General features: G+C 37.7%; 1 protein-coding gene across 2 annotated transcripts; it reads right to left on the reverse strand.

Annotated features, from left to right (window-relative positions):
• Positions 1 to 27,464, reverse strand: LOC141429681 (uncharacterized). 2 transcript variants are annotated; one of them, XM_074090116.1, is made up of 3 exons: positions 27,219 to 27,464; positions 7,063 to 7,265; positions 1 to 1,547 (listed from the first exon to the last, which is right to left on the reverse strand). In XM_074090116.1, the coding sequence occupies exons 1-3, from the start codon at positions 27,359 to 27,361 to the stop codon at positions 949 to 951; spliced, it is 945 nt and encodes a 314-aa protein (XP_073946217.1). In that variant the 5' UTR covers positions 27,362 to 27,464; the 3' UTR covers positions 1 to 948. The 2 variants fall into 2 exon arrangements, with proteins under 2 accessions (XP_073946217.1, XP_073946216.1); XM_074090115.1 differs by lacking the exon at positions 27,219 to 27,464 and adding an exon at positions 9,847 to 11,188.
• Between the last annotated feature and the right edge of the window lie 3 nt (positions 27,465 to 27,467).

The following is a 27,467-nucleotide window of genomic DNA, read 5'->3' on the forward strand; positions in this document are numbered from 1 at the left end:
TAACACATTTTCGACACTGGTTTTTAAGTTTACTGTATTCACACAAAACTCTGATGGTGACTATATTTTTCATTCTGGGATGAATGTGTAGACAGATAGCCTATGTACCGTGCCATATAATGTTGTTTCTCAGATAAGATAGGAAAGCGATGATGCAGACTAACTGATAGGCATCGGTTGGCATTTATTTGCGTAACTGTATACATTTTCTGCTATATACAAAATATATGTACATTTTTAACCTAATAACTCTTAACTACACAAAAATTTATGTAGTTACGTAAAATAATAAGTAGTTCATTTGGAATATAAATAATTATTCACTATTCACGATTATAATAATACTGAACCTTACATCTAAATATTGCATTCTGATAAAATCTGGTCATTTCTCATAATATTAATAATCTAATACTTGTCAAAGGCTTTTTACATAAATATACACACGTCATGTAAAATGGAATGTACTCGATCACTAGTTAAGGCCTACTACAACATACCGATCGCCAATAACAATTTGCTTGATATACAGATTTGCCGAATTTTATTTAATTTAGTACCTACTGAAGACATTAGAATATCTAAATACAATTAAGTAGGAACTCCAGATACCTTATTCCAATTCATTAAATAGTAGGTCTTATCTTAGTTTTAATTTACTATTCGAGTTTTTTTTAACTGAATAATTTAACACGTTCTGAACCCACAATTTTGACGTTAGAAAATGTTGTTTTTTACAGCCGCAGCAAGTTTTCACATGGCATGAATGATCCATCCAAACGAGCAGCGACGTGTGGACTAGTAAACACTGTAACGGAGCGCTAGATGCCCTGCGCAGTCATTTGTCACGGACATGAAGCACGCCATTTCCACTCAAACGCTTTTCAAAAGTGCTGGCTTTATGTGCGCGTCAAGTGGCTGCATCAGGACGGCAAGCGGCGGCTCGTTTCACCACCAACAAGGCGCGGGCTGCGGGCCGTGCGCGGACACTGGGGGCTGATGATGCAGCGGCTGGTACGGCGGCAAGGCCATGCTCAGTGGCGGTAAACCCTCCGGTTTCCCCAAGCACGGTCGTCCATCTTTTACCAATACCGGTACAGCAACCCGCCGGGGTGAACTCAACCCACCAATGTTCAAATCGTGCGCTCCCTTCTCCTGCACGGCCCGCTTAGTCTTGTACCTATGATTCTGGAACCAGATCTTTACTTGCGTGGGCGTCAAACGAATCAAGCTAGCCAAGTGTTCCCGCTCTGGCGCGGACAGGTACCGCTGTTGACGGAATCGCCTCTCCAATTCGTATGTTTGCGCTTTGGAGAATAGGACGCGTCGCTTGCGCTTCTTGTGTACCATGCTGGGGTCGCTGCTGTTGTTGTTGATCTGGTCGTGATCGTGGTCGTCGTCATCTTGGTCGAGGTCGTGCTCGTTGTCGTGGTCGTCTTGGTCGTGCCGCGGGTCGGCGGCGGGCGGGGACGACGCCGACGCGCCCACGTACGAAAGCTCCGAGGCGCGCGACGTGCTGTCCGGGCTCGCCTGCTGGCCCAGTATACCTGAGAACAAAGGAAAATAACTGTTAAAATACAGTCCAGTTTCTACTCTCTAGCCGTCTGACGAAAGACTGACGAAATCTATGTAACTTTAAGTTTTGAGGATGTAAAAGGAGCGATCGGCAGCAGCAGAGAATTTTTGTTGATTTTAAACCGTTTTAAATAATCGCTGTAAAATCATTTGTTTATTAAATTAATAATTTTATAAAAAAATCACACACAGTACTATGAGTATAGTAGTTTTAGGTTAAATTTCGTGCCATAAGGCCGCTTTCACGGTCTGGGGTTTAAGCATTATATTGTTAAACCTAGGTTATTTAATAAATATTGAGTTAATAAATATTGTTTAGTCAGTCTACCTACGCAAGCTCGCCTTAGTGCTGGGAAACAACAAGTTCTCACAGATTAAAACCTTTAACGACACTGTGTATACATGCTATTGTTTAGCATGCATCGTACACAAAATCTCCACTTAATCTTGTGGGGCTACGCTCTATTTAACTCCAACTAGGTGCCGCTCGCATACAAATAGATGTGAAAAAAATCAGGGCCAATATTACATTGTTCCTGAGTCACCCCCCGTTTAGCACAGGGCGGGAGGACGCGTTGGGCGTGGACGCGGGGGGGCCACACCCCCCCCGGCAGCTGGTACGAGTACTTTGTTCAATGATCATCTTCCCTTATGAGCACAGTTTAATAATGACAACGCTTTACCTCCATGTTTGTTTCCTGAATCTATAAGCGAGTCTTTGGCGTTTTTTGTCAAGCCAAATAATCAGCAAACTAAAATGGCGACATTAAGTAGTTGCATTTTAACCATTAATAACGGTTAATTTCTTACTATTTTTCATTTGTGCAATATTTGATAATCCGTAACTTATCTAGTCTACGTTTGGTGTTCGTGTGCGTGCGTGTTTATATGTATATTAGGTACGTAATCTTTCACGCATATTTTAGATGGCTGGATCATGGGCACAATATTTTTATCTGGTGTTCCTATAATCCCAAAATTGCAGCCTAGAAGCATGAAATTTGGCACGGGTGTTCTTGATGCAACGCAAATGAAAACCACGGTGTAATTTTCGGAAATTCCCACGAAAATTTAGAGAAATCCTACGACTATTATTTGTTCGTAGGAGAAATCCCAAAATTTCAATTCTAACGCCAGATCTGGTAGTTTATGTGAACGAAAAAAAAACGAACCACTTCACATACTCACCTGTCATAATTTCACTTGCCATACCAGCGTTTGCAATAAAATATATGTATAGAAAACCGTGCTGTTTTCAGTATTTTTTTAAATGTCATCTTATATGTATAATGCAATAGGTTAGGTTAGTTTAATACCAATTCTGAAGAAAATACTGTTTTAGAAATAAATTACTTTTTATCAAACGAAAATTATAGAAATCTCACGGCATATAAAATTCAGGCAAACGATATAGAATCAAAAATACTGACTTGTGCTGTGAACTATTAGGGAACACCCAACCCACCCAACCGACATAGGTACTCCGCCGGTCACACAATAAAATCTATAACTGTCATTGAATAAAGAACAAATAGCGTCCCTAACAGCCGCAAACATCATGTAATTGATAGGCGACAGCTGCCGCTGCTACCGCTATTGGTGACAAATTTGTTCCACGCACCCTACGACCCCAGATTGCACCGTGGGGCGTGAACATGCAACCCCTATAAGAAATTGCGGGGTTTTGATTTAGACAGTGTTTAATCTCTGTCTAACTGTGTTGGAAATCTTCCGTGTTAAATACCACAAAAACTGAGATGATCGTTGAACATTTGTTTAGCAGAGGCCAGTTCATAGAAAACTGATTTTAGATTTTTGTCATAATGCTACCCTTGTTAGTTAAATTAGACAATTTTGTTATTTTCTATTTAATCCCTAATTATAAGATATTTTTTAAATATCTCGAGACGTTACCAAAATAAATATTCTAAACTTCGAGCTAATGTAAATAATATATTACGTTACTAAGCTCCTTATACCTACAATACAAATTATGAGAAAAAACACGGTTTAAAGGATTACTTTGTACTTAATATTTTATTGTAAAGAAGAGGATTATTTTGTACTTAACTAGGTAAATAGTATTTTTTGCAAAACGATGCTTATGTTTTACTTAATGATTTAATATTACTGACATACTCTTACTTTTGTTTAACAAATATTTATAGTACCTACCTACGTACTACAATTGCCGTATGACAAGAAATCAGTCCTATCACATATGATTCTATTTTTTATGTTTAAAAATAATACTCATAGTTTTACTTTAATTAAGTTTGCTTCAAATATAGAAAGTCCCGAGTCCACAATCGAACGAGCGCCAAAAGTGTTTGATAGCGATAAAAATAATTAATGACAACAGCAGATTAGTGTGAAGGCACTCCATTGGAGGAGCATTTCAAAAAATAATCTCTGCTCTCGAACGCCACTACCGAATACTATTTTCGAGTGGGCCATACACATACGAGTACAGACGATAATTCGATTACCTACTCATGAGTGTCAAATTTAAAGATATGCATGCGGTTTTATTTTTAGGACGTTTATCTTTTGTTACCCGACTGCGAAGAAGGAGGCGTAAGTATGTATGAATGTCTATTCCTATGTCCTCTCGTAACTACTCAACGGCTGAACCGATTTTGATAAATGATACGTCATTGGATTCGTATTAATGACGCGAGTGACACTGGATACATGAAATTCTTAAAAAAATAAAATGGCGGATTTTTGGTGCCGAATTGTAAGTTTTCAAAAAACGTTTTTCATTAAAACCTATCGATTGGGGTACTAAATGAGAGCTAATAATTAGCCTATTCTAAAAATATATGGGTTATAACCGTTTTAATATACCATTTTCACAGAAAAGTGTGAAATAAAACAATAAATTAAAAAAATCAAAAACCCGACTGCCTTAAAAAATACTAAAAAGAAGAAAACAAGTCCTTTAGTCTAGTTTTCTTCTTTTTAGTATTTTTTAAGGCATTCGGTTTTTTTTACTGTACCTAACTGATAGGTCAGTTTCCTGTTTGTAGGTAACCAAAGTCGAAGTCAGATGATGACTTTGTAGTCTCATATTTTTTACACTAGCCTTCAGCCGTGGCTGTAACTATCATGAAGATTCCCAAAAACAATATCTTCATTTTCATTTACGTAGCAGAAAGACTATTCGTATAAAATATAATTCGTGTTAGTTAGTTTTGGTTACCTATAATAAGATAAAAATATATCTGGAATGTCATCTACTGGATTATGTTTTTGTATGATGTATATCTGTTGGTGATCCTTAATAAATAAATAAATACTTAATAAATTTTTATGTCCCTAAACCGGATCGAGATTTTGGAATTTTACAATATGTTGATAGCTATACACAGTGAGAATATAATGTATCCTATGTGTTATTCTCGATACCCAGCTATCTATATAATAAATTTCATCCAAATCTTTCATTCGTTATAGCATGAAAAAGTTACCCACTCACTCACCCACAGACGAAAATTTGCATTTAGTTATGTAATTTTTCAGATATCATATTCTGCCAAAGGATGAACTGAGTGAGATTTTAATCAGAGCAGGTGTCAGATTGATAGGTATCGTATTTTTAACTGTTGACGTCGGAGAGAATGAAGAAAGTCCAAAGATAATATTTAACTACGTATATGGCATTAGAACAGAAGTTGTGGTTTCAGATTTTTGTTAATGTTTCATAATTATCATAATGCATTATTAAGCTAAGATAAGTGCTCAATATTTTGGTATATGCGTAAGCAAGTGATCGAGTCGCACGCGCCGCCGCCGGCACTCGCACTGAGTCAACAGTGGCCATAAACATAAACGGTCATGAGGGCTCTTCACTGAAGTCAAATTAACTGATTAAAAGCGAATATTTTACCCTAGAAGTTTGATTAAAATATCAAATTATTTACATATAATAAAAGATTATGTGGCGAAAATTCCATCGCATAATTCTGCTCCTACTCGCATTTGTTTTAGACTCAAGATTGACTTACCTAAACACTAGTCGTATAACGGCCTAGAGTTGCGTAAAAAAATATTGTCGCGAGTAAAATTGACCAAGAACTTCCTTTTACCATCCTAAAGCACAGTTTAGACCTGTAAGAAAACTCGTGCGAGTTCCATACATTGGAACATTGCAAAGCCGTAAAGCGAACAAGTTTGAAGTGGTCAATCGAGGACCGCCGAATCGTACCTAATACAACTTGCAAGATATTTTTGCAGGTACCTTAACTGGGCTTAAAGTTCAATATTATTTGTTTGTAGGATTTAAAACATCAACCACTAAAATTTCTTTTAGTTATAGTTTAGTTAGTAGTTTGTTTTACTTTTATTAATATTTTTAAATTGGTCTAATTTTAATGTATTTTAATGTGTATCGAATATCAATTGTTAAATATTAAACACGAATATACCAATGCAAATAAATGGATAATATCAGTTATAAGTCAATGTGAACTATTTATAACCCTTATTTTTAGGGTTCCGTAAACAAAGGGTAAAAACGGAAACCCTATTACTAAGACTTCGCTGTCCGTCCGTCCGTCCGTTTGCCACCAGGCTGTATCTCATAAACCGTGATGGCTAGACAGTTGAAATTCTCACAGATTATGTATAACTGTGGCCGTTATAACAATAAATACCAAAAACAGAATAAAATAAATATTTAAGATCCCCATCATATAACAAACGTGATTTTTTTGCCGTTTTTTGCTCGATATTAATAACGTCTACAGGTAGACGCTTGAAATATTCATTGAATATTTAGTCGTATATTCACTTTAAAATAAATAATTAAATTAAAATAAAATAAATATTTAAGGGGGGCTTCCATAGAACAAACGTGTTTTTTTTGCTAATGTCTAATGTTGTATAGATAATGGTACGGTACCCTTAGTGCGCGCGTCCGACTCGAACTTGGCCGGTTTTTTTATTCTATTGTAGGAACTATCATAAAAAAACACTTACTTTAGCGACTGTACTTTTTACCGTTTATGTACCTACATATTTAAGTATTCAAGTCACATTTCGATTAAATAACAGATAGGTGCCGAATTACACGGTGGATTTTACTGTAGAATAACAAAATAATGTAATTGTCATGTTAATTATGATGCATTTATTTCAATGTTTCGGCCATCGACCAATGTTTGCAAATATTGCAACGGCCGTAGCCAAAAAGAGCCTTTTGTTTTGTTTGTTTGGTCTAAAATAAATGTACAAAAATAGTCTAATCTTCAATAAAACAGTGTTGCGTTTTGAACTTTATCTGTTACACAAAGAATACACATTAGGTTTTGTTTTTATTTAGGTGACTTTAATATGCGTCAACGCAAAGTGTGAAAAAAGATTTAATTTTGTTCGGTAATTTACAGTCCAATTTGACCGTTACAAATTTTCCAAATACTTCAGTTCCGAATATGTCAATGCAACCCAAGTAAACTAACTTTAACTGCACAAATATCGACTTACTATTATCATGGTGATCCAGTGACAGCCAGGGCTGGTGGTGCCTCAGCAGCTCATGGGGGTAGTGGTGGGGAGGAGCATACGGGGGCAGTTCCACGGGGCCCGCGCCTGGCGATGGCTCCAAACCCTTGCCCTCGTTCAGGCCCAGGATATCCGAGATCTGGAAGCCTGGGCGCTGACCGGGCATCTTCATGCTGTCCAGTAGCCTGGTAACAAAGTGGAATGGTCAGTTTGGCTATTGGACCATGACAAAGTTTAGAAGTAAATTTGTAAGAGAGTTACTTTAGCTCAGGTATGGTATAGCATAGTGATTTCGACTTAAACCCCTATACACATAAAATAGAAAATAGCTGTGTAATTTCTGCAGACTTAACCCCTTTTTCACTAGGGTTTCGGGTTTCTTATGTGGAAGAGGCTTCTAAACCCGTAATATAAATTATTAAGGTTTAATTGAAAAATGTTTTCTTAAAGTATATAGGTAGGTACCTACATTCTCTTAATATCTATAGGTAAATGTGACTCTTTAAATTTTAACTATTCTGATTGTAAGAAACATAATAGTCAAAATAGTTGCGTCTCTATTTTTTATTAATTTAAACACTTTATTGTACAAAAATAAATAAACAAAACACAATTGACAAACATTGAGAGAGGTGCCCTTCGCAAGGCCTATTTATTTTTTTGCATACATTTTTCCTAAGCACTTTCGGTCTATAGTTTAGCAAAATTTTTACCTATAATACATTCGACAAAACAATGTTATAGGTACCATACAAATGCGATACGAAACAATTTTTCGACCAAAAAATATTATGAAAAACAATTGCGACTACACAATGTTCGATATTTCAATCATTCGACGAAACAATGCTATGCAAAAAAATATGTTACGAAAAAATGTTATGTAAAACAATTCTAGACCAGTCAATATAGACCCCATTGAGAGACATGGTCAAAGGCGAACTTGCCCCTTTAAGGGACCTCTACCAGTCAACCTTAGGATAGTTTGAACCTTACTCACGATAGTTTGAAGTACTTCAAATAAATAGTGTTCTGTTCCTTTAAAAGATTTAAACGCGCTCACGCTTCTTGATTTGTTTTCAATTTTAAGGATGTTCCGTACTTTCTTATACTCATATATCGACACGTAGAACCCTCAAGCCAAGTACTCACAAGACCTCTACACAACGCTTGTCATTTCAATAGTTACTACTTATGAAAGAGTATCTCAGACTGTTCGACTCGAACTTACAATCCATTCGAGGGCGTACACGGCTGATTGAAAGAAAACATAAGTAGATACGACATTCCGTCAATTGAAATGTTTTTATAAACGAAGTACCTCTCATCGGAACGTGACCTTAAGAAAGGAACTAGTCCATAGTAATAAACACCGCGCCGGGCCAGGCCAAGACGGCTTAACTTCTTAATAACAATGGTTTGTTTATTTAAATATAGTTGAGTGTAAAAGGAACACTTCACAAGAATTACTAATTTGCACTCTGCGAAGTTTCAAATTTCGACGCCGGTCATCGTGTTTTAACTATTTAATAAAGGTAGGTATAAAAGTAGGTATTTAACCGTGTAAAAGTTCTAGGAACAAGCAAAACAAACACTATTATCTTTTTCTTATTTATAACTGACTATTAACGTGAATTAAGCCATCTTTTGGATTTTGAGATTCATCAAATCAAAAATGCTTAGGATTATCTTTAAAAATAAAAACTCAACCTATCAAAAATCTAGCTTAGTACATATAATTATAAAAAATGACAACAATAGGTAACAAACTACGATCAATTACCACTTGACGGTAAAAAATCGGCTGTGTTCAAAATTATGAGCAAGAATGTAAGAAAAACTACATCCACAATAAACCAAAGCTTCTTCAATAAATTGGTTTAAGTATAACATGAGAACGTAGAGCAAGTCTCGTACGTGACCCGCTCAAAGGACCCTCGAAAGCCCTTAGCAGGTTGTAAACAGGACTAAGCGAGGTGCAAACTGTCACACGCTTTGTGGTGTGAGACGTGCCGAACACACTTCAGAACAGGCGGCCTCTGTATCTACTAAAAATCCCGTTTTTGGTTAGAAAAAGGGTTCAATCTAACATAGGCAAACCTACCTAATGTTGGCTAAAAGGAAGGATTCTGTCGATTATGAGTAATAAGTTTCTGTTCAAAATGTCATTTTTAATACAAGCTTTTTTTGCTAACTGTACTTTTTGTTGACTGTACTTGCATTATCATTTAAATTGAATATCCTTACTAAATTTCAAGTCGGTACTATTAACTATCGAGCAGTTCGCTCCTGTTGAGACGATCCTGGCAAGACCACCAAGATGTCACTACCATAGTATTATACTGTCACCAAATTTACATAAGTACGTCAAATTTTATGTCACTTGGACCGCTAGAAGTGGGTCAAGTTTGGCTTCCAATATTTGACCCAAATAAATAAATAAACAGGGCAAGCCAAACAAAAACCTTGTAAAAAAGCTTGTAAGACGTTTAAATATCGCACTTTTATATAAAATATCCACTAAGTTTTCGCGCTGTCGCCGTTCATCTACCATTACCTCTCATATTTCGTTTTCTAGATTTTTTACTGTACAACGGCAAACCCCACTAGACACTGGCAAAATTGTCTTCCGATGGACAGAGCCATTTTTTTTACTAAACTAACTATGCACCTAAGTATTACACTTTGTTTTGTCACCGTATTAGCCAACAATGTGACAGTAAACCAAGTTATTTATTTTCTTTTAAAGACTGTTCCGTCGCTCACCCTGGGAAAGCAGAGCGGAAGGCAGCCGGGTAGAGCGCCGGCAAGAAGGCCGGGCCCCACGGCGGCAGCAGGATGGGGCTCCACGCCAGCAGCGACGCCGGCGGCAGCAGCGGTGGCGGCGACCGCTCGCCCTCCTCGCACTTCATCTCCCGGCCGGGAGAACTCGACTTCGGAATAATGGTGAAGGCTTCACAGACACTCGCGTGACACGTGCTGCGTCCTTCGACGCCGCGGCTGCACTGAACAACCCTCGAGTGGCTCTCGGGGTGAACAAGACCCCGCGCCGCCCTCGTGCCTCGACAGCCTACTCAGCGTCGAGGGTGCTCTACTGACCCCCGCCAATCGCAGCCCGCGCCCGGGTAGGCGGGGCGCGAACCGACCAATCCCAACCCACGTCTAAAGCCTTCCCAACAAAAAAACCTGGAGCATCATACTCTGTGAAAAGAGCTTTCGACGCAGCGTTATGTTATGTCGCTTTTTGTAATGAGTGAGCGCGTTAAGCCCATTGTTGAGGCCGGGTTCGTTATGGACGCCGCTATAAATGGCCGAATAACGATTTTCATTTAGAGTGTTTTTATTAAGTCCGTGTAAGCCCATGTTTTTAGAGTTTTTGCTGCGCAACGCTTTTTCGGTAGTAATGATTTGAGGGCTATTGTTGGCCCTACTTACGTTAGATGTACGTGTAGTTACTGTATTGTATTATTTCCTGCATCGTAATAAAATGTATCATCCATTTTATTTAGCTAGTTGAGTTACTTAAAAATGTAAAGAAAGTACCTGCCATCCACATACCCTTAGAAAAACAGTCTTACGAGTAGTACTCGTACTTAGGTACGTCGCCCAATCAACAAAGTCACGAAAGCATTTAAATAATCCTGCTTTAAAAGCTTTACTTTTACAAGCATAATAAACTTTAAATAGGTACTCCAAAACATCTGTCGAAAATTTCATAGACTTAATTTTTTATCAACTTGAAGCGGGCAGTCTTAAAATCGTTAACATGTGCAAGTACTTAGATCGGAGAGACAATAGCCGCCCAGAGAAAGACGATGCTTCTAAGAACAGGTAGGTATGTACCTGTTCTTACTTACCCGAGAAAAGAATAGCATTATCTATCACTTTATGACTTGCACGTGTGTCAATTCTCATTCAAAATTTTAAGCTCTTGAAATTTGAGGAACTAAAAGAAATATTTGTGGTTTCAGAGAGCTACGTGATCAGTTCCTCTGGTGTGACATTGAATAAGATAACTTTTATCTTTCATTGACGCATTTCGATAAACCGGCCGGTAAACTAAAACAAAACAAAACAATTGAAGAACCCTAAGGCCGTCTTGTTAGAATAAAATAAACCAAATGTTGTACATAGGTACGTTTTGACTCTATTAAACTGAGCAGAGTATGCTAAGTCGAAATGTTTTTTTTTAATATTCCTACATCCTTAGAATACCTAAGTACCAGTGGCGAAGCGTTCATAGAATCTTATTCCCATCGGCTTGCCCAATATTTACAAAATACATACAACAAGAGGTCATACAGGAGTTGTGAAAGATTGTACCTAAGCGATCTTTGCTTCGGCTTTACCACGGAGATATCTGACGCCACGCCACTTACTTATTTGAATACTACATGAAAATTATGTTACTGTGGGTGTCAGAAAATACAAAGCATTTTTTTTTATTTAATATTTCTAGACGATTTTTTTCGCTTCTTTTTCTCTTCCTAACAAACTACGAGTACATTTATAGATAATAGGTACCTACATTTTCCTTGAGGTTTTTAAACAAATCACATCAAGATAGATTTTACGTATAAACGTACTTTATTTTCTCGTTTTAAATATGTTGGGTAAATTCAACACAAATTACCATAAAATACAAAGTTTGAAACCATAGCGCTCGCAAGTTTCTGTGAAAGGGCATCGATAACAAAGGGTGATTATTTATATTGGGAACGGAACGCTGCAGTAAGTGGCGAGCGGCCCACGAATTGTTTAATTGACTTATTGTGAATGAGTTTTTAAAATATCTATCGCAGCCATCGTTGCGCGCTCATCGCTTTTATTAACAGTATATGCTGGAAAAACGAATCAATTTCCTTTTTCTATTTTTTTTTTCAAAACAATAAGATGAGGCTTTTACATTTTTACTGCTGTCACTATGAGTTATATCAATTTAATAAGTTAGACATATTTATAAATGTAATAAAAGATACTTTTAAAAATTTTATAAGAGAAAAGGATCACACAAAGTTACGGCTTACTTGAAACATTAATTCTGCGGTTTTTGTTGTTTACATTTAAAGCACGTAGTTAGGTACGTAGAAATAAAAGTATCTCTACTACTTCAATTAGTTGTAGGTATATTTTTCAAATTGTAGAACGATGTAATTGTGTTTATTTTTAACCCTTTCTCTCTTATTGATGTAATAGAGATGACTCACCGGATATTATAGAGACGAGATAAAAGAAAACGAGATTTTTGTGCGATAATATTGATCCTGCCTGATTAACTGATTATTATCTTCTCAATTGTAACCACTGTCACAATCATATAACTCAAATCCAACGTAATATCAAAAGTTAAATATACTAAGTATATGGACTAAATTAAAAAAAAGTAACTCTTATCGAAGGCTATCTTACTTAATTTATTGCTAGTTTATTTGAATTTAAAAATAAAGTGTACCTAGCTCAATCAGTGCTGGATAAATCTGATAAAATTTAGGATGTTTATACTTTATAGAAATTGAATAACCAACTCAATGGACACCGTTAACGTTAAACAAGACTAGCCTAATTAAAACAGTTCAATTAATCCATTATATTGTCCATTTATTCCGCGGTCGTAAGAGGCGACTGAGGATATAGGCTAAGGTATACCGTAGGCGACAGGCTAGCAAGCAGTCACTATTGTACCGTTTTCGTCAAACTTAAAACTTAAAATTGCTAAAAGTGGCTCCGAAGCGGTAACGTTTCGTGTGCTCTGCCTACCCCCTGTATTCCCAAGCGTGATGTTTGTGTTTTTTTACCAATTTTGTATCACTTCAAAATTTCACCTTTTATACCTTTACTTACTTCTATTCTATAATATTCTTAAGTCATGGTAGCCTACTGATTTGACCTATGGCCTCTCAAACCCAGGCTCGCACCTCTTGAGTTTTTCGAAATTTATTAGAGAAAGTATCTAAATTTTTAAATTCACCATGAGCTATACGGAGTAGTTTTTCTTGAAGGTAAATCTTGTGGTAAATTTTAATGCTCGTGATAATAAAATGAAGGGTAAATGGGAAAAGATCAAGAGGACGTTCTCCCATGCGCTGGACTGACCAGATAAAAGTCCTAACAAATACTCCTCTCAACACTTGCGCCAGAGAAGCGACAGCCAGGGAGAACTGGCGTAGAATTGTTCGACGTGCTACGTGACCACGACTGCTCTGCCAAGAGTATCCGACAAAAAAGAAGAGAAGAAGATAATAAAATTTTCCTCAGGATCTGCCCAGATCAGACCTGCGAAGAAATTCAAGGTGTGTGAAATTTTCGATCCGCTCTGGGCAAGCGTGGGAACTACGGCCTAAATATATAGACTTAATCAAAAACGTTAAAGTTTACTTAGGTACTGACTAAGTAGGTTACATTTGTGTCGCTCAATCTGATTAGGTACTTTTTCAAGTTGATTATCTTATGAGTAACCCGAGTAACGGTAGTAGCTGGTAGCAACAAAAAGAAAAAACTGCTAAAACGATTTAAGTAAGTAATTGTTTTATTTATTTACCTTTGTTAACTTAAGTGGGAAAGTTTTATAATCTTGTTTCTTAAATTTATAAATAGCAGGTAATGACGGTTTACTGTCTTAGTAAAACAAAAGCAGGTATGCGGAATTGCACTGGGTATGAAGCGCCGAGGCACCATTACTTCTTAAAATCTATTGTAATAGCTTATCCTTTGGTTCCGTTGTTCATTATATTTGTTTATCCGTTGTCAGCACCTGTGAGGTTTGGACACGATCATTGTTAAGCTCTCTATTATTTCAATTACGAGTAAATGATAAAACAGTGGTTACGAACGCTCGTACGATTCTTAGAAGCATCGTGGCTTATTAACGTCACCACCTAATTAATATGTTACTACGGTCTTATTGCGTTGGAATAAGAGTCTGTGGTACTTATTTTTGAAACTTTGAATAAGTTCATATTATTACCCTTGACTGTACTTATCCTACTTATTCGAATGATTTAATGTGTCTCAAAACGACACATAGCCTAAACTATTGGCCTGAAAATGTAATAGAGTACAGTCAAGTGCAAAAATAAGTATCTATTCGAACCACTCAAAAATATGATACTACGGCCTTATTGCGTCGGAATAAAAGTCTGTGGTACTTATTTTTGAAACTTTGAATAAGTTCATATTTTTACCCTTGACTGTACTTATACTACTTATACAACTTATTAGAATGATTTAATCTGAGTCTCAAAACGACACATAACCTAAATTATTGATAATTTTTCCCGGTTTTTACACCTGACTACATAATTAGTCGCAAGCATAAATATTATAAAATACGATTATAGCTTGGCTTGAAAATGTAATAGAGTACATACCAACTTGGGAATTTATACTGACAAATTTAAATAATTATTTTGGTTTATTACTCTGAGGATGAACTCTGGTAGAGTTCGAAAAAGTGGCGGTTGATCACCACCTCCCAAGTCAACAAGTCTCAACTCTCAAGTTGGGTTCATGTCATTCATGTGTGTTCTAACAGTGTAGAGTTGGAGGAATTGCATGAACACACATTTGTTGCATAGACGTAGCTGTCGTAAGGTCGTGAGTGAGCAAAGTAATTTTTTTTAGTTTATATTTTGTGTTATTTAATACCGATAAGGTCATTGTTAGCCGTTAAGGCAATATGCCATTATTATATATGTCCCACTGTTGGGCACAGGCCTCCTCTCAGAATGAGACGGCTTGGGCCATAGTTCCCACGCCGGCCCACCCAGTGTGAATTGGGGGATTGGGTAAATAAACGGTGGTCATCCTGAATGATTTGTTGTCTTTATTAATAGGGAAAGGCCAGGCCACAACCTGCGCCGATTTACATCGTGCTCATCCAGGGGGACTGCTACGAAATTTGAAAATCGAAGTTCGTATCGTACCATCCCTCTCACTCTCGTATTAAATAATTTAAGCGTCAGCGGGACGGCAAGATACGAAGTTCGAATTTTGCACGAGGGCCAGATCTTTTAATAAGTTCATTTGTCTCAAAAAAAAACTGATTTCGTGGTAGTAGACAGCAGTGTTTTATGTGAAACTTCGCGTATACTGTGAGGTAAGCTGCGAGGGCCAGATTTGAGGGTCGAGGCAGGTGCGCGCGCCCTCCGCTCCGGCCGACTAGGCACTCCCACTCAATAAGCGCATCCGATCACCCTGTTAGTTAATCCTAACTGGCGTGTAAACGTTTTATTATTTAGTTTTTACATTAACACAACAGACGTAAATCATAATTTTACGATGTCAAAGCCTGGAATTTTTGTCCACTGTCTATAACTTTGTAATACTAAATATCCCAATTTCGATATACTTACGATTTTATAATAGATGGTATGGTATTGTACATAAAACACAAAATAATACAAAAAGAAAGCAACAAAACAAAAAGAGTACAAAGGCGAACTTATCCCTAAAAGGAATCTTTTCAAGCTAACCTAAACTAGATGGCTAGATGGTTCTGGGGTCCTTAACCTATTTTTAGCCACAAACATTCATAATATTTGTATAGGTACGTTTCGGTTGTCAGACAGGATGACAAGGTAGATTACGGAGTATTTCAGTTATACATAGACCACCTATCAGTGGGGCGTAGCGTTCACAACATTTTTTACGTGACGTCGATGACAACAAGAAGGTAGTAGGTACCTTAGTTGTGTGTATTGTGCCTATGACATAGGCTGAGCAAGTAAACTCACACTTCTCTTTCTTGTCTCGGGTTGCGTAACAATAATATGGCATATACACTGCAGATTGATGCACACCGGTTATAAAGCAGTTATTTATAACAACCCTATAGCGCCATCTAGTCATAGAACAGGTAGATGAACTGCTACGAGCCGCATAAGTAGCTAGTCGCGTCATCCATGCTCCGCATCGCACTATGCTATCGAAGTATTATGCGCAGGTATAGCATCTGCCGAAAGAAAAATCTCTCTATTGCAGCTTCTTCCCCACATAATACCTATTTAATTACCTATAACATTCGCAAATATTTCAAGACGACTGTAAACTCTACAGCCAATCCCAAAATTTTAGCTCCGCTGCTTTCCAACGCATAAAATATGTACATTAATCATACAACTTAATTAAAGTACATCTGTAATCAAAACCACGGTTAATGGATTACCAAAACACACCTGTCCAGTCCAGATTGGAACTCGCACCCCATAGCGCACAATGTTGAATCGAACGTTAACTGCCGCCAGCTGGAAACTAAACAGGCCCTATACCTACTACGAAGTACAAAATTCGAACTTAGTATCTTGCCGTCCTGCTGACGCTAATACCTAGGTATTATTTAATACGAGATTGAGAGGGAAGGTACGATCCGACCTTCGGTTTTCCTTTTTGATGGTAGCTAGTTTGAGTCCCAGGGAAGGACATAGGATAGTTTTTATCCCGGAAAGTTGTATAGTTCCCGCGGGATAGTGAAAACCGAATTCCGAATTCTACGCGGACGGAGTCGCGGGTAACGGCTAGTTAACAATAAAATATTTGAGCTAGAAAATCAAAATTTACTCTCGTACGTACATACCAAATAGTTGATTTACCGTAATAATACCTATAGCACAACCTATAGTAATAATAACTTAATAACAATAGTAGCTAAAGTCACTATTTAGAAATTGCAAGGTTGATTATTCGAATAGCTTGGTATTTAGCCTGGTCATTCTTCAGTTTTTTTTGGAAATAATTCGATATTAGGCTAATTTTTGGTATACGGCTTTTATGTGTAATTTTAAGAACCTTTAATTTTGAATCCACCAAAATTTGGTTCCGGAAGATGGTAAAAAAAAATTGTACTCTAAAATAGGTAATTATTTTTGGGAGCAAAGATTTTATCAGTAAATTTATTGTCAAAATATGTTTGAATAATTCATTTTTTAGACCCGCAAGCTGAAGCCAACAATAAATATGATTGGAAATTACGTATTTTGTTAAACCGATATAACATTAGCAACAAAAATAAGTACAAAAAGTCTCAAAGGACGTTAAACAGACATACCTAAACCTCAACTATAGTTACCTTTCATGCCACTATCGTAAATAAATTTTTACTTTTGAAAATATGAAGCCTTTTTTAAGTTCCTTTAAAAAAAATAGTGGATTTTTCATGTATTACAAAGAGCATAAATAAAACTAGTAAACTATGAAGTAAATAGGCAATATCGCCTGATTTTAACAGAATTATTAAAGATAATTTTTTATAAAATTTTACTGTCGCAGTGATAAATTTTGGTGGGTTATTGAAGAATATATTTGCAAATTATCTGACCTAATTTTTAATGCAAAAAAAATGCTTATTTGAATTAATGTTGATTTTACTTAGAGCGAAGATGTTAGGTGGCTGGAGTAATTACAAAACCCGATATTATTAAAAATGTCGAAGCAAGGAACTATAATTAAAGATACCCCTTGTTAGGCCATTTACATGAATAAACAGTCCTTAATAGGATGGATTCAAATGAAAGAAAAGTCAAACGATTGCAGCGTATTACATTAGTCGTTTAATTTATATCAGCGGACCGTATCATTAGGCGCCGAATTTAAAAAGATGATCATTTCGTATTCGCAATGGCTAATGATAAAATAATGGGGGTTGATAGCGGGCACGATAGGAAAGTAATTTGTTGAAAGTTGAATATATACGGCGCGGAGCCATTCGTACCACGCGCCACCAATCGCCAGAAAAAACTACCCTATGACCAAACTAACTCGCTGCCATTACCCTCAGTACCTATGACTCTACAACTAAACTTAGTATAATCTAACCAATTTAAAAAAAACTTTGAGCATGAAATCATTACGTAAAGCTACACCGCTGGAATAAACCGCACCGGAATAAACCCCGTAGGTCGTCGATTCGCGTTCCTGACCCAGATAAGATACCAAAAACAAACAACAATCATACACACGTCATCGAGCCGGCACCTATGGTGCTTAACGCAAATTTATGGCTACACCGAGTCGTGAATTTTCTTTAATTTTGTGACTTCGCGAAGAGTCGATGGGAAATTTCGTTACGGCAATCTGGTTAGGCGCACGCTCTAAATGGTTGGTAGCACGCTAGCTCGCGAAGTGGGTTTCCAAACCAATTAAGGGCCCCGGCGAGGCCTGGGAGAGTACGCAGCTGCAGGATTACAAGCTCGATGGTGCTCACTGCAGCGCTTCACCCGCGGTGAGTGCGCACGCAACAAGCCCAAATACCCGCTAACACGCGACCCACCGAAATGGTGAAGACAAGGTGAAGACATAACGTTCAATTACTTCAAACATATTGATAGTACAGTGCCTACTGCACTTACTGTTGTAGGTAGACTTGTAAATACCAAAATGTGGGTACACTAAGTATCAGATCAAGTTGAATAAACCAGTCATTGTAAATCAGCTGTTTGATTTAGACCTGTTATTATTACATGGTGTCAGGTGTGGGGTGTTAAAGGTCTAAATACTGATAAAATTTTGTTACCGGAGTAATTAGTGTGCTTGTGATAAGTGAGAAATAATAATGGCGGACAAGAAAATCAAAGACGGCAGTGGAGTGTACGCCGCAATACAACAGCCGGCGCCGTTGCAACGGGAAGGCAACATGGCGTCTAACTGGCGAGAATGGAAGATGGCATTTGATTATTTTTTAGTTGCTTCGGCCAAAGATGAGATTCCCAGCAAAGAAAAATGTGCCCTCTTCATGCATGTTATTGGAAAATACGGAAGAGAAATTTTTGAGGAATTAGATATATCGCAATCCGAATTATCTGATTTTACTGGGTTATGCAAAAAGTTCAATGAGTACTGTGATCCACAAAGGAATATTAACTACGAAAGGCACATGTTTTTTGAAACTTACCAGAATGAACAGGCATTTGATAAATTCCTAGGTAACTTAAAAATAAATAGTAAAAGCTGTGAATTCGGTGATCTGAGAAAAAGTCTTATATTAACCCAGCTTATTCGAGGTTTGAAGGATATACAAATGCGTGAACGGCTGTTAGCAAAATCATCGTTAAATTTGGATGACGCGGTATCGTGGTGTCGAGCTGCTGAGCGAGCGGGGCAGCAGGCGGCCGGGTGCAGCACGCAGCCCGGCACGAGCGGCGGCGGCGCGGTGGAGCGGCTGTGGCGCGACGGCGGAGCGCGCGCGGCCCGCGGCCCGCGGCCGGGGTCGGCCCAGCGGTGGACGGGCTCGGCGCGCGCCGGTACAGTCAACGCCGCGACAGTTTCAGGCAAATAACGGGTGCAATAAATGTGATTTAAGACATGGTGTAAGTGATCGGTGTCCGGCATCGAGAGTGACTTGTTACCGGTGTGAAAGAGTCGGTCATTTCGCGAAATGTTGTCGTGCGCGGTTCCCGCAAATGCAAGAAGTTTGTGGTGACGACGATGGTGATCTGCGCGAAGGTGAAATGGACTGCGACGAGTTCGGTGAGCTGATCTTGTATAATATTAATATCGATGCGTCCGAGGGCACGGAATCGTGGATCGAAAATGTTAATGTTGATGGGGTAAATGTTAAATTTAAATTAGACAGCGGGGCAGACGCTACAGTAATGTCATGGTATTCTTTTGCAAAATTGGGTTTTGATAAGAAAAGACTTGTGAAATGTAACACAGTGTTAAGAGAAATTAGTAAAAAGCAGTTGCCTGTTGTTGGTTATTTTAATGCATTAATGGACTTTAATAAGATTAAAAGTGTTCAAAAAATTTATGTTTTAGATGTAAATTGTAATAATTTGCTTGGTTTGAAAGCATGTGTTGATTTAAAACTTTTAGCTCGAACAGTTAAAAATAAGCTGCCAGAAATTAACAATGTCACAATTAATGAATCTGTTTTTAATGGCATCGGTTGTTTGCCAACTGTATGTAAAATAGAGGTCGATAAGTCAGTGCCGCCGGTGGTGAATAATTCACGAAAAATACCTATCAAACTGCGCCCTCGTCTTAAAGAAGAACTCGATAACATGGTGAAGCTGGGAGTGATAACGAGGGAAGATGGCCCCACTGACTGGGTTTCTAATATTGTGGTAGTAGAAAAACCAGACAAAAAATTACGCATTTGTTTGGACCCTAAACATTTAAATAAGGCAGTGAAACGTAGTCACTTTCTTTTGCCAACCCTAGATGAGATAGCCAGTAATTTGTCTGGAGCTAAATACTTCTCGAAATGTGATGCAAAAAATGGGTTTTGGATGTTACGGCTCGATGATGAAAGTTCAAAATTATGCACTTTTTCAACGCCGGAGGGTAGATTTAGGTTTTTACGTATGCCGTTTGGAATTAATTGCGCGCCTGAGATTTTTCACAATGAGATGCATAAAATTTTTAAAATGGAAGGTGTGGAAGTGTACTGCGATGACCTGTTGATTTGGGGTAAAACTAAAACTGAGCATGATAATAGATTAAAATCGGTTATTGAAAAAGCTTTATCCTATGGTATTAAGTTTAATAAAAATAAATGTGTATTTGGAGCATCGAAAATCACATTTCTGGGTCATAGTTTTGACGCGAACGGTATAAAACCCGATCAAAGTAGGGTAAAAGCTATTATGAATCTGCCACAACCGGCGGATAAAAAAGAACTCGAGCGGTTTCTGGGAGTCACTAACTACCTATCGAGATTTATACCCAACTATTCAGAACTATCGGCTCCGTTACGGAAATTGTTAGGGAAAAATATTGAGTTCGAATGGTTACACGTACACAACAATGTTTTCAAAAAATTAAAATCAAAAATTGTTAGCGCCCCCGTGTTGAAGTATTATTCGCCACATGAACCAGTGTGCGTGTCCGTGGACGCCTCGAGCCGGGGCCTGGGCGCGTGTCTCATGCAGGGCGGGCGGCCCGTGGCCTACGCGGCGCGCACGCTCACGCCCGCGGAGACGCGCTGGGCCCAAATAGAAAAGGAGCTTCTGGCGGTAGTGTTCGGTTGTACACGTTTTCACCAGTACATATACGGCCACAGTAAGGTCTTGGTGGAAAGTGACCATAAACCACTAGAAACCATAATGAAGAAACCGCTTAATGAGACACCAGCTCGTTTGCAGCGCATGCTACTGAAGTTACAGCACTACAATATAGAATTGCAATATAAGCCGGGAAAGGAAATGTACATCGCGGACACGCTGTCGCGAGCGCCCAGCGAGCCGGGCACGGACGGGGACGTGTGCAACGACGTGGTCGTGCACGTCAACATGCTGTACGAAAATATTGAGGCGTCGCCAGAAATGCTCAGTAAAATTAAAGAGGTGAATTTGACAGACCCTGAGTTGATGGCAGTCGGTGAATATTATCAGAAGGGATGGCCCAATAATAAAAATGAGGTTGATAGCACTGCAAAACCATACTGGGACGTACGCGACGAACTTCATGATGTGAACGGAGTTTTGCTTCGAAACGAACGTGTTGTAATACCGGCATCGCTACGCCAAGAGATGGTGCGACGCGTTCACGAGGGTCACATGGGGGTGGACAAGTGCCAGCGGCGGGCGCGCGGCGTCATGTGGTGGCCGGGCATGGCGGCCGACATCGCGCGCGATGCCGCGCTGCGTCCGCACGCCGTGCCGCGGCTGCCATGGGAGGTTGTCGCAGCTGATATATTTGAGTTTAATGGTAAACAACACTTGCTGGTCGTGGACTATTATTCTAAATTTGTGGAAGTTGCGCAATTGGTAAATTTACAAAGTAACACAGTAATAAAAATATTCAAGGATATATTTAGTCGGTTTGGCATACCAAAAAAATTAGTTACTGACAATGCCACTCAATTTTCATCGGGAGAATTTAAAAATTTCTGTAAATCTTGGGAAGTTAGTCACGTGACCAGCTCTCCACTATATCCACGATCTAATGGCCTTGCAGAACGCAATGTGCGTACAATTAAAAATTTAATGATTAAAGCTCATGAAAATGGAGAAGATTGGCTGCTAGCGTTACTTAATTTTCGAAATTCCCCAGTAACAGGAGAGAGTCATTCTCCGGCTCAGTTACTCATGAGTCGAAGCCTCAGAACACGGTTGCCGGCGGCCGATAATACATTACAACCGCGACCAATTGATAGCCGTCAAATAAAAAATGAGAGATCAGCTCGAATTGACAAATATAAAACTTACTACGATCGCGGTACAAAAACTTTACCGAACCTAAAAAACAATGACGCAGTAAGGGTTAGGCAAAACAACGTGTGGGTAAAGTCGGAAATACTAAATAAAGCTCAAGACGATCGATCGTACTGGCTGCGAACGGAAAACGGTTCAGTTTACCGAAGAAACCGTCAGCATATAATGAAGATCAAAGACAAGGTCAATCCTAATAAACAAACCTCCAACAAGCAAAACCGAGGTTATCTAGACTGGGAGCAGTTTGAGGGTCAAAGCGGGCATCCCGGCGGCGTGGCGAAGCCACCTCCGACTCACGTCGCAAAGACTCCTAACGCCACTTCGCCATTTGTAACTCGAAGTGGCAGAGTAGTGCGACCGCCTCAGCGTTTCTAGAGTAGAATAGGTATAAAAGAAAATGCATGACTTTATTTGTACCAGTGATTATGCATGCGTATGATAATGATAATTATATTCACACTTGCCAACGTAGTTTTTTCTGTTTTATTCAGTTAGTTATCGTTATTATTAGTATAAATTTATTAATAGTTAATTTCTATTTTTTTCTTTCTTCAATGAAAGAAAGGTAAATAGATCAATGATAAATTAAAATTATTATTTTATGAATACAAGACTAAAACTACTATTTAAATTATTATGTTTTGGTAAAATTATAAAAGTGAAAAGATTGTAAATTTATGAAAACAAAATTAAACTTACAAAGTAGTGGAATGCTAAAATGATATGGTATAAGTAAATTTATTAATACTTAATTTATATTTTTGTTATTGTTTATGTCAATAAGTATTGTTTATGTCAACCTATTGTTATGTTACGTTAAGAAGGGAGATGTTGTAGGTAGACTTGTAAATACCAAAATGTGGGTACACTAAGTATCAGATCAAGTTGAATAAACCAGTCATTGTAAATCAGCTGTTTGATTTAGACCTGTTATTATTACACTTATTAGTCACTCTAGACGCGCTGACGTTTGCGATCGCATTCACCATCTCTTTCTACCCTCGTCTTACCTATACCGTATGTCAGATTAGAAAAAAGTGGTGAAAATTATTGGAATCCCAAGTGTGTTGAACAATAAGTTCTCAGTTTTGTACGATTTCGCTATCGTGTGTGTTCGTTCAGTATTGCCATATGTGTCGTAGTATCAATTTCTCTATTATTTTAAATAATATATAGTGCAAACTCCCGGCTTCCCTCCTCTATTTTAGACAATTTTAGACTATTAAGACAACGTTACGCTGCTTGTCCCTAACGCTAGTTTTACGTACCTAACAGTAAATTCTGTGCTGCTGCTGAAAACTCTACTAAAGGCTAACATTTAGATCAAAGAAGGGTGGCACGCAGGGAGTCTTCAATCTTAGGTACGACGCCAGAGGTAAGAGTAAACAGAACTTTTGGAGTAGCTGAAGACTTCGAGCCAACGGTGATCGCTACTGACGCCCTAAAATCCTGCCCTACAGCAGACGAGTAGCCCTCAGGTGCAAGCTTCCGACAGTCGCCGTCATTTTCGCCTGCTTTATTATTTTTTAGTGTAATTTCATCGAAAGACGTAATATTTTCCTTCCAATCCCCTTTATCATTTCTACTCTCCTTTTATCATTTTCTAATTTTCTCCATAGAGTCCACTTTCCTTTTCGCAAAGTGTGCCATACTTCTCAATTATCTAATCATGTTTGGTTAATCGCTACAAAACTCTTAATACTACCTAACAAAATAAGAATTAAACATAATTGATGGATATGACTCACTTTACCACGCTTAAAATAGGCTGTGTTGTCCAAAAAAACTGTTATCTAATTTGCAAATTCAATAAGGGAATAATAATGATTGATTGTCAAAAGTGAAGCTTCGATGACTCATATCACAACGTCACGGCATAAGTCATCACTATCTGATTTCTTGGCGACTGGCGATTTTGTCACATATATGTACCTACCTACAAATAAAATACAAATAAATTGTAAATTACTCATTATTTTTTACCCGACTGCCCGAAGGAGGGTTATGTTTTTCGAGCGTATGTATGTATGTATGTGGGTATGTATGTCCATTTCTTTGGTCCTCGCTGCAGCCTAAACGGCTAGATGGATTTTAACATATGAGGTATCATTGGATTCGTCATAGCTGTCGAAGTGACATAGGCTATATAATATTTCAATATGACGTCTGCGAAAAAAATATGGCGGAGGAATGAAAAAAAAATATTTTGTATTGTAACAATATGGGTATCAAATGAAAGCTAATCATTAGCCCATTCTAAATATATATACGGGTTATAATACTTTTATTCTACCGTTTTCACATACATATCAAAAAAGTGTAAAATAAAACATTAAAAACCAAAAGGAAGAAAATAAGTCTAGTTGTCTAGAACTCTGTCAAGAAGCTCATTTAAGGTTCAACAGTCGGGACCCATTCAAATCGTAACCAGCTCAAAAAATCTTGGTAATGGGTCCCGACTGTTGAACCTTAAATGAGCTTCTTGACAGAGTTCTAGACCACTAGACTTATTTTCTTCCTTTTGGTTTTTAAGGGAGTCGGGTTTTTGATTTTATTAATTTAATGTTTTTTGTTGATATAAACCCTTATGATAGCTTCCTTTTAACCATATTTAATTAGGTAAGTACTTAGAGCTTGTTACGCCACTAGACGGTTTATTCGGACAAAACAAACAGCATCACATTTATCTGTCACGTAAAATATATCAATGAGTGGTTAAAACAGGCTCTCAGTGTGTGCTTAAGGACTACCACCTACCTCCAAAACAACCTAGTCAGTAAAATATACAATGAAACCATAAAAAAGTATCACCGAATAAAAGAAAGTTACAAAAAAATATTAAAATCCTTTAATTAACTAACCTACCTAATATTCGTTACCTTAATTTAATTGGCTTTTGAAGATACCTAACTTATTAGTAGCTATTGCGAGGGACTTTGTTTGTGATTGCTTTGTTTATCATTACCCCGCGGAAGTTCTAGAATTTTCCGCATTAATTAGGTATTGTATTAATCCATCCCTATTAACTAGGTATGTAGTTACCGTGTATTTTGATGAAATTTGACGCATTTAACGCCCCTGCGCATATAAATACTTACTTATATGCGTCAAATTTCATCAAAATCCGTGTCCAGTCCAGTGGCTTTTATGTGAAAGATGTACAAACATCTATTACTACATGCTTACGAATTGCTATGTTTGTGCGTGCGTCCTTCCATGTTTCCCCCCCCCCCCCTACGAAATTAAAAGGATCAACCTATTGAAAGTGTATTTTCGTTTAAAATTCATGCGTGGGTGTCAAAATTCTAAAATAAATCGTAAGAAATAGCCCTCAAAAGTCACACCAACTTTTTCTTTCAATAAAAATAGCAGAATACTTATTTCTATGAAAACTAAGTTTTTTTGCCCTTGACAAAACGTAAAAGTTTAATTTTTGAAATATTTGTGTTTTGGTCCGACACACACTTGGCGCATTATTAATCGAGCACATTGATTACAGAGAAATTGTCGTAGGCGTAAAACAAAATGCCGACGGATAATTATCGTAGCGTCATTATTTAGTATTAAATGTGAAAACTATAGAAAACGGAAAATTATTTACCTACCTATTTCGTGTTAGTTAACAAATTAATTATATGAGTAATTCACGTATACTGATTTTGGGGATTTCGGTAACGACTGAAACGATTTCGATGAAATTTGGGGTTTGCGGCGGGGAAAAATCGATGTAGCTTGGTCTTATATTTATAAAAACGCCATTTTAAGTTTTAGCCCAAGCGAAGCTTGGTCGCCCAGGAACTTAACAAATTAACTCAGGCTACGAGTTTAACTATCGTAGTGGATATTTTAGCAAAATTCTCTTTGGTAGACTTACTGTCATAATAAAACAACAGCGGCTAAGACCGCACTGATACAAAATATCCATAATCAACAGTGAAACAAAGCCAAACTACCTAGACACCTATAGTTGAAATAGACGGTTTCATAATATTTGCAAAGATGGATGAACTAATTTTATTAAGGTAGAGCGAGAGCTCTATTGTGGCCTAGACAAGCGTGCTCTCAAATTTCATTTAAGTAATTCAGGCAGATCTTTTAGACGGGGTGTTCTTTTTATATTTTTTTTGTTGTAGTCACAATACATAATATTTAGTTATCTTAGGTTAGTTCTTTTTGTTATATTTATTTCTACTCTTTATATATTAAATAATAACAAATTCTAAATTATTTTATTAAAATCTAAAACTATGAAAACGTATTGATTGTATTGTAAGACGGCAAAACAGCGGCAGAATTAATTGAAAATATTGAGTTGGTATGATTCCGCGAGCCGATCCGACGGTGTTCGCTGCACTTGGCTTAAGCAGACGGTTCATACAACTAATAGTAAATTCGCGTGCATGAAAACTAACTCCAGTACTTTTGTTAGATTGTGAATAGCACTTTATGAATACTGCAACGACTGCATCGTATCAATAAAATTTAAATGACTGTCTAGCTAAAGTTTTGCAACAAATTGGTTTTATTCAGAAATATGTAAGATTGTAAATTCTGTGGTTAGTATGAGTGAACTTAGCTTTAACAAATTGTCTCACTGGAATTAGAATGCCTAACATATCTAGTTAAATATATGAAAATAGAATAATCAGAGTTCCATAGCAGGTCATTAAAATAGTAGAGATAAATTGAATGTTATTTTTGACTATCCTTTTTTTCGTTTTTTATTTAGGACAAATTATCCTGGGTTTCATGCATATGTAATAAGGTCCCGATTACATCAAATGTCTCCAGAATATCTGTAATAAGATTCTTCCATCTAGTCACGCCTGTTTTCGTGTCCTATCTTCTTAAAACCAGAAATAATACATTTATCTCATTTGATTGTTATTTATATGCAAGTAGGACAACACTATAGGTACCATCTCCGTTACTATTATACATTTAGACATGTGGTAGGTATTCAAGAAAAAAATACGTGATGTTACTTACGCATAAGAGTTGTACCGATAGTCCTCCTCTTGAGACTGTCGCATCTGGTAATTGGGGTCGTAGTACTCCGGCGCCGCCCAGCCTCCCTCGTAGTTGTAATAGTCCCCGTAACCCATTTCACCCTCCCCCATCATTCTCATCATACACCGCAGTCCAACTTAACACTAAACGATTGGACGATTCGAATCCTTCCGTTATCTCGTTGTGTCGCAGGCCACGGTTCGTATGGCTGGTGTACACAGGACTGCT

This window comes from Choristoneura fumiferana, chromosome 7, assembly GCF_025370935.1.
Source record: "Choristoneura fumiferana chromosome 7, NRCan_CFum_1, whole genome shotgun sequence".
NCBI lineage: Eukaryota > Metazoa > Arthropoda > Insecta > Lepidoptera > Tortricidae > Choristoneura > Choristoneura fumiferana.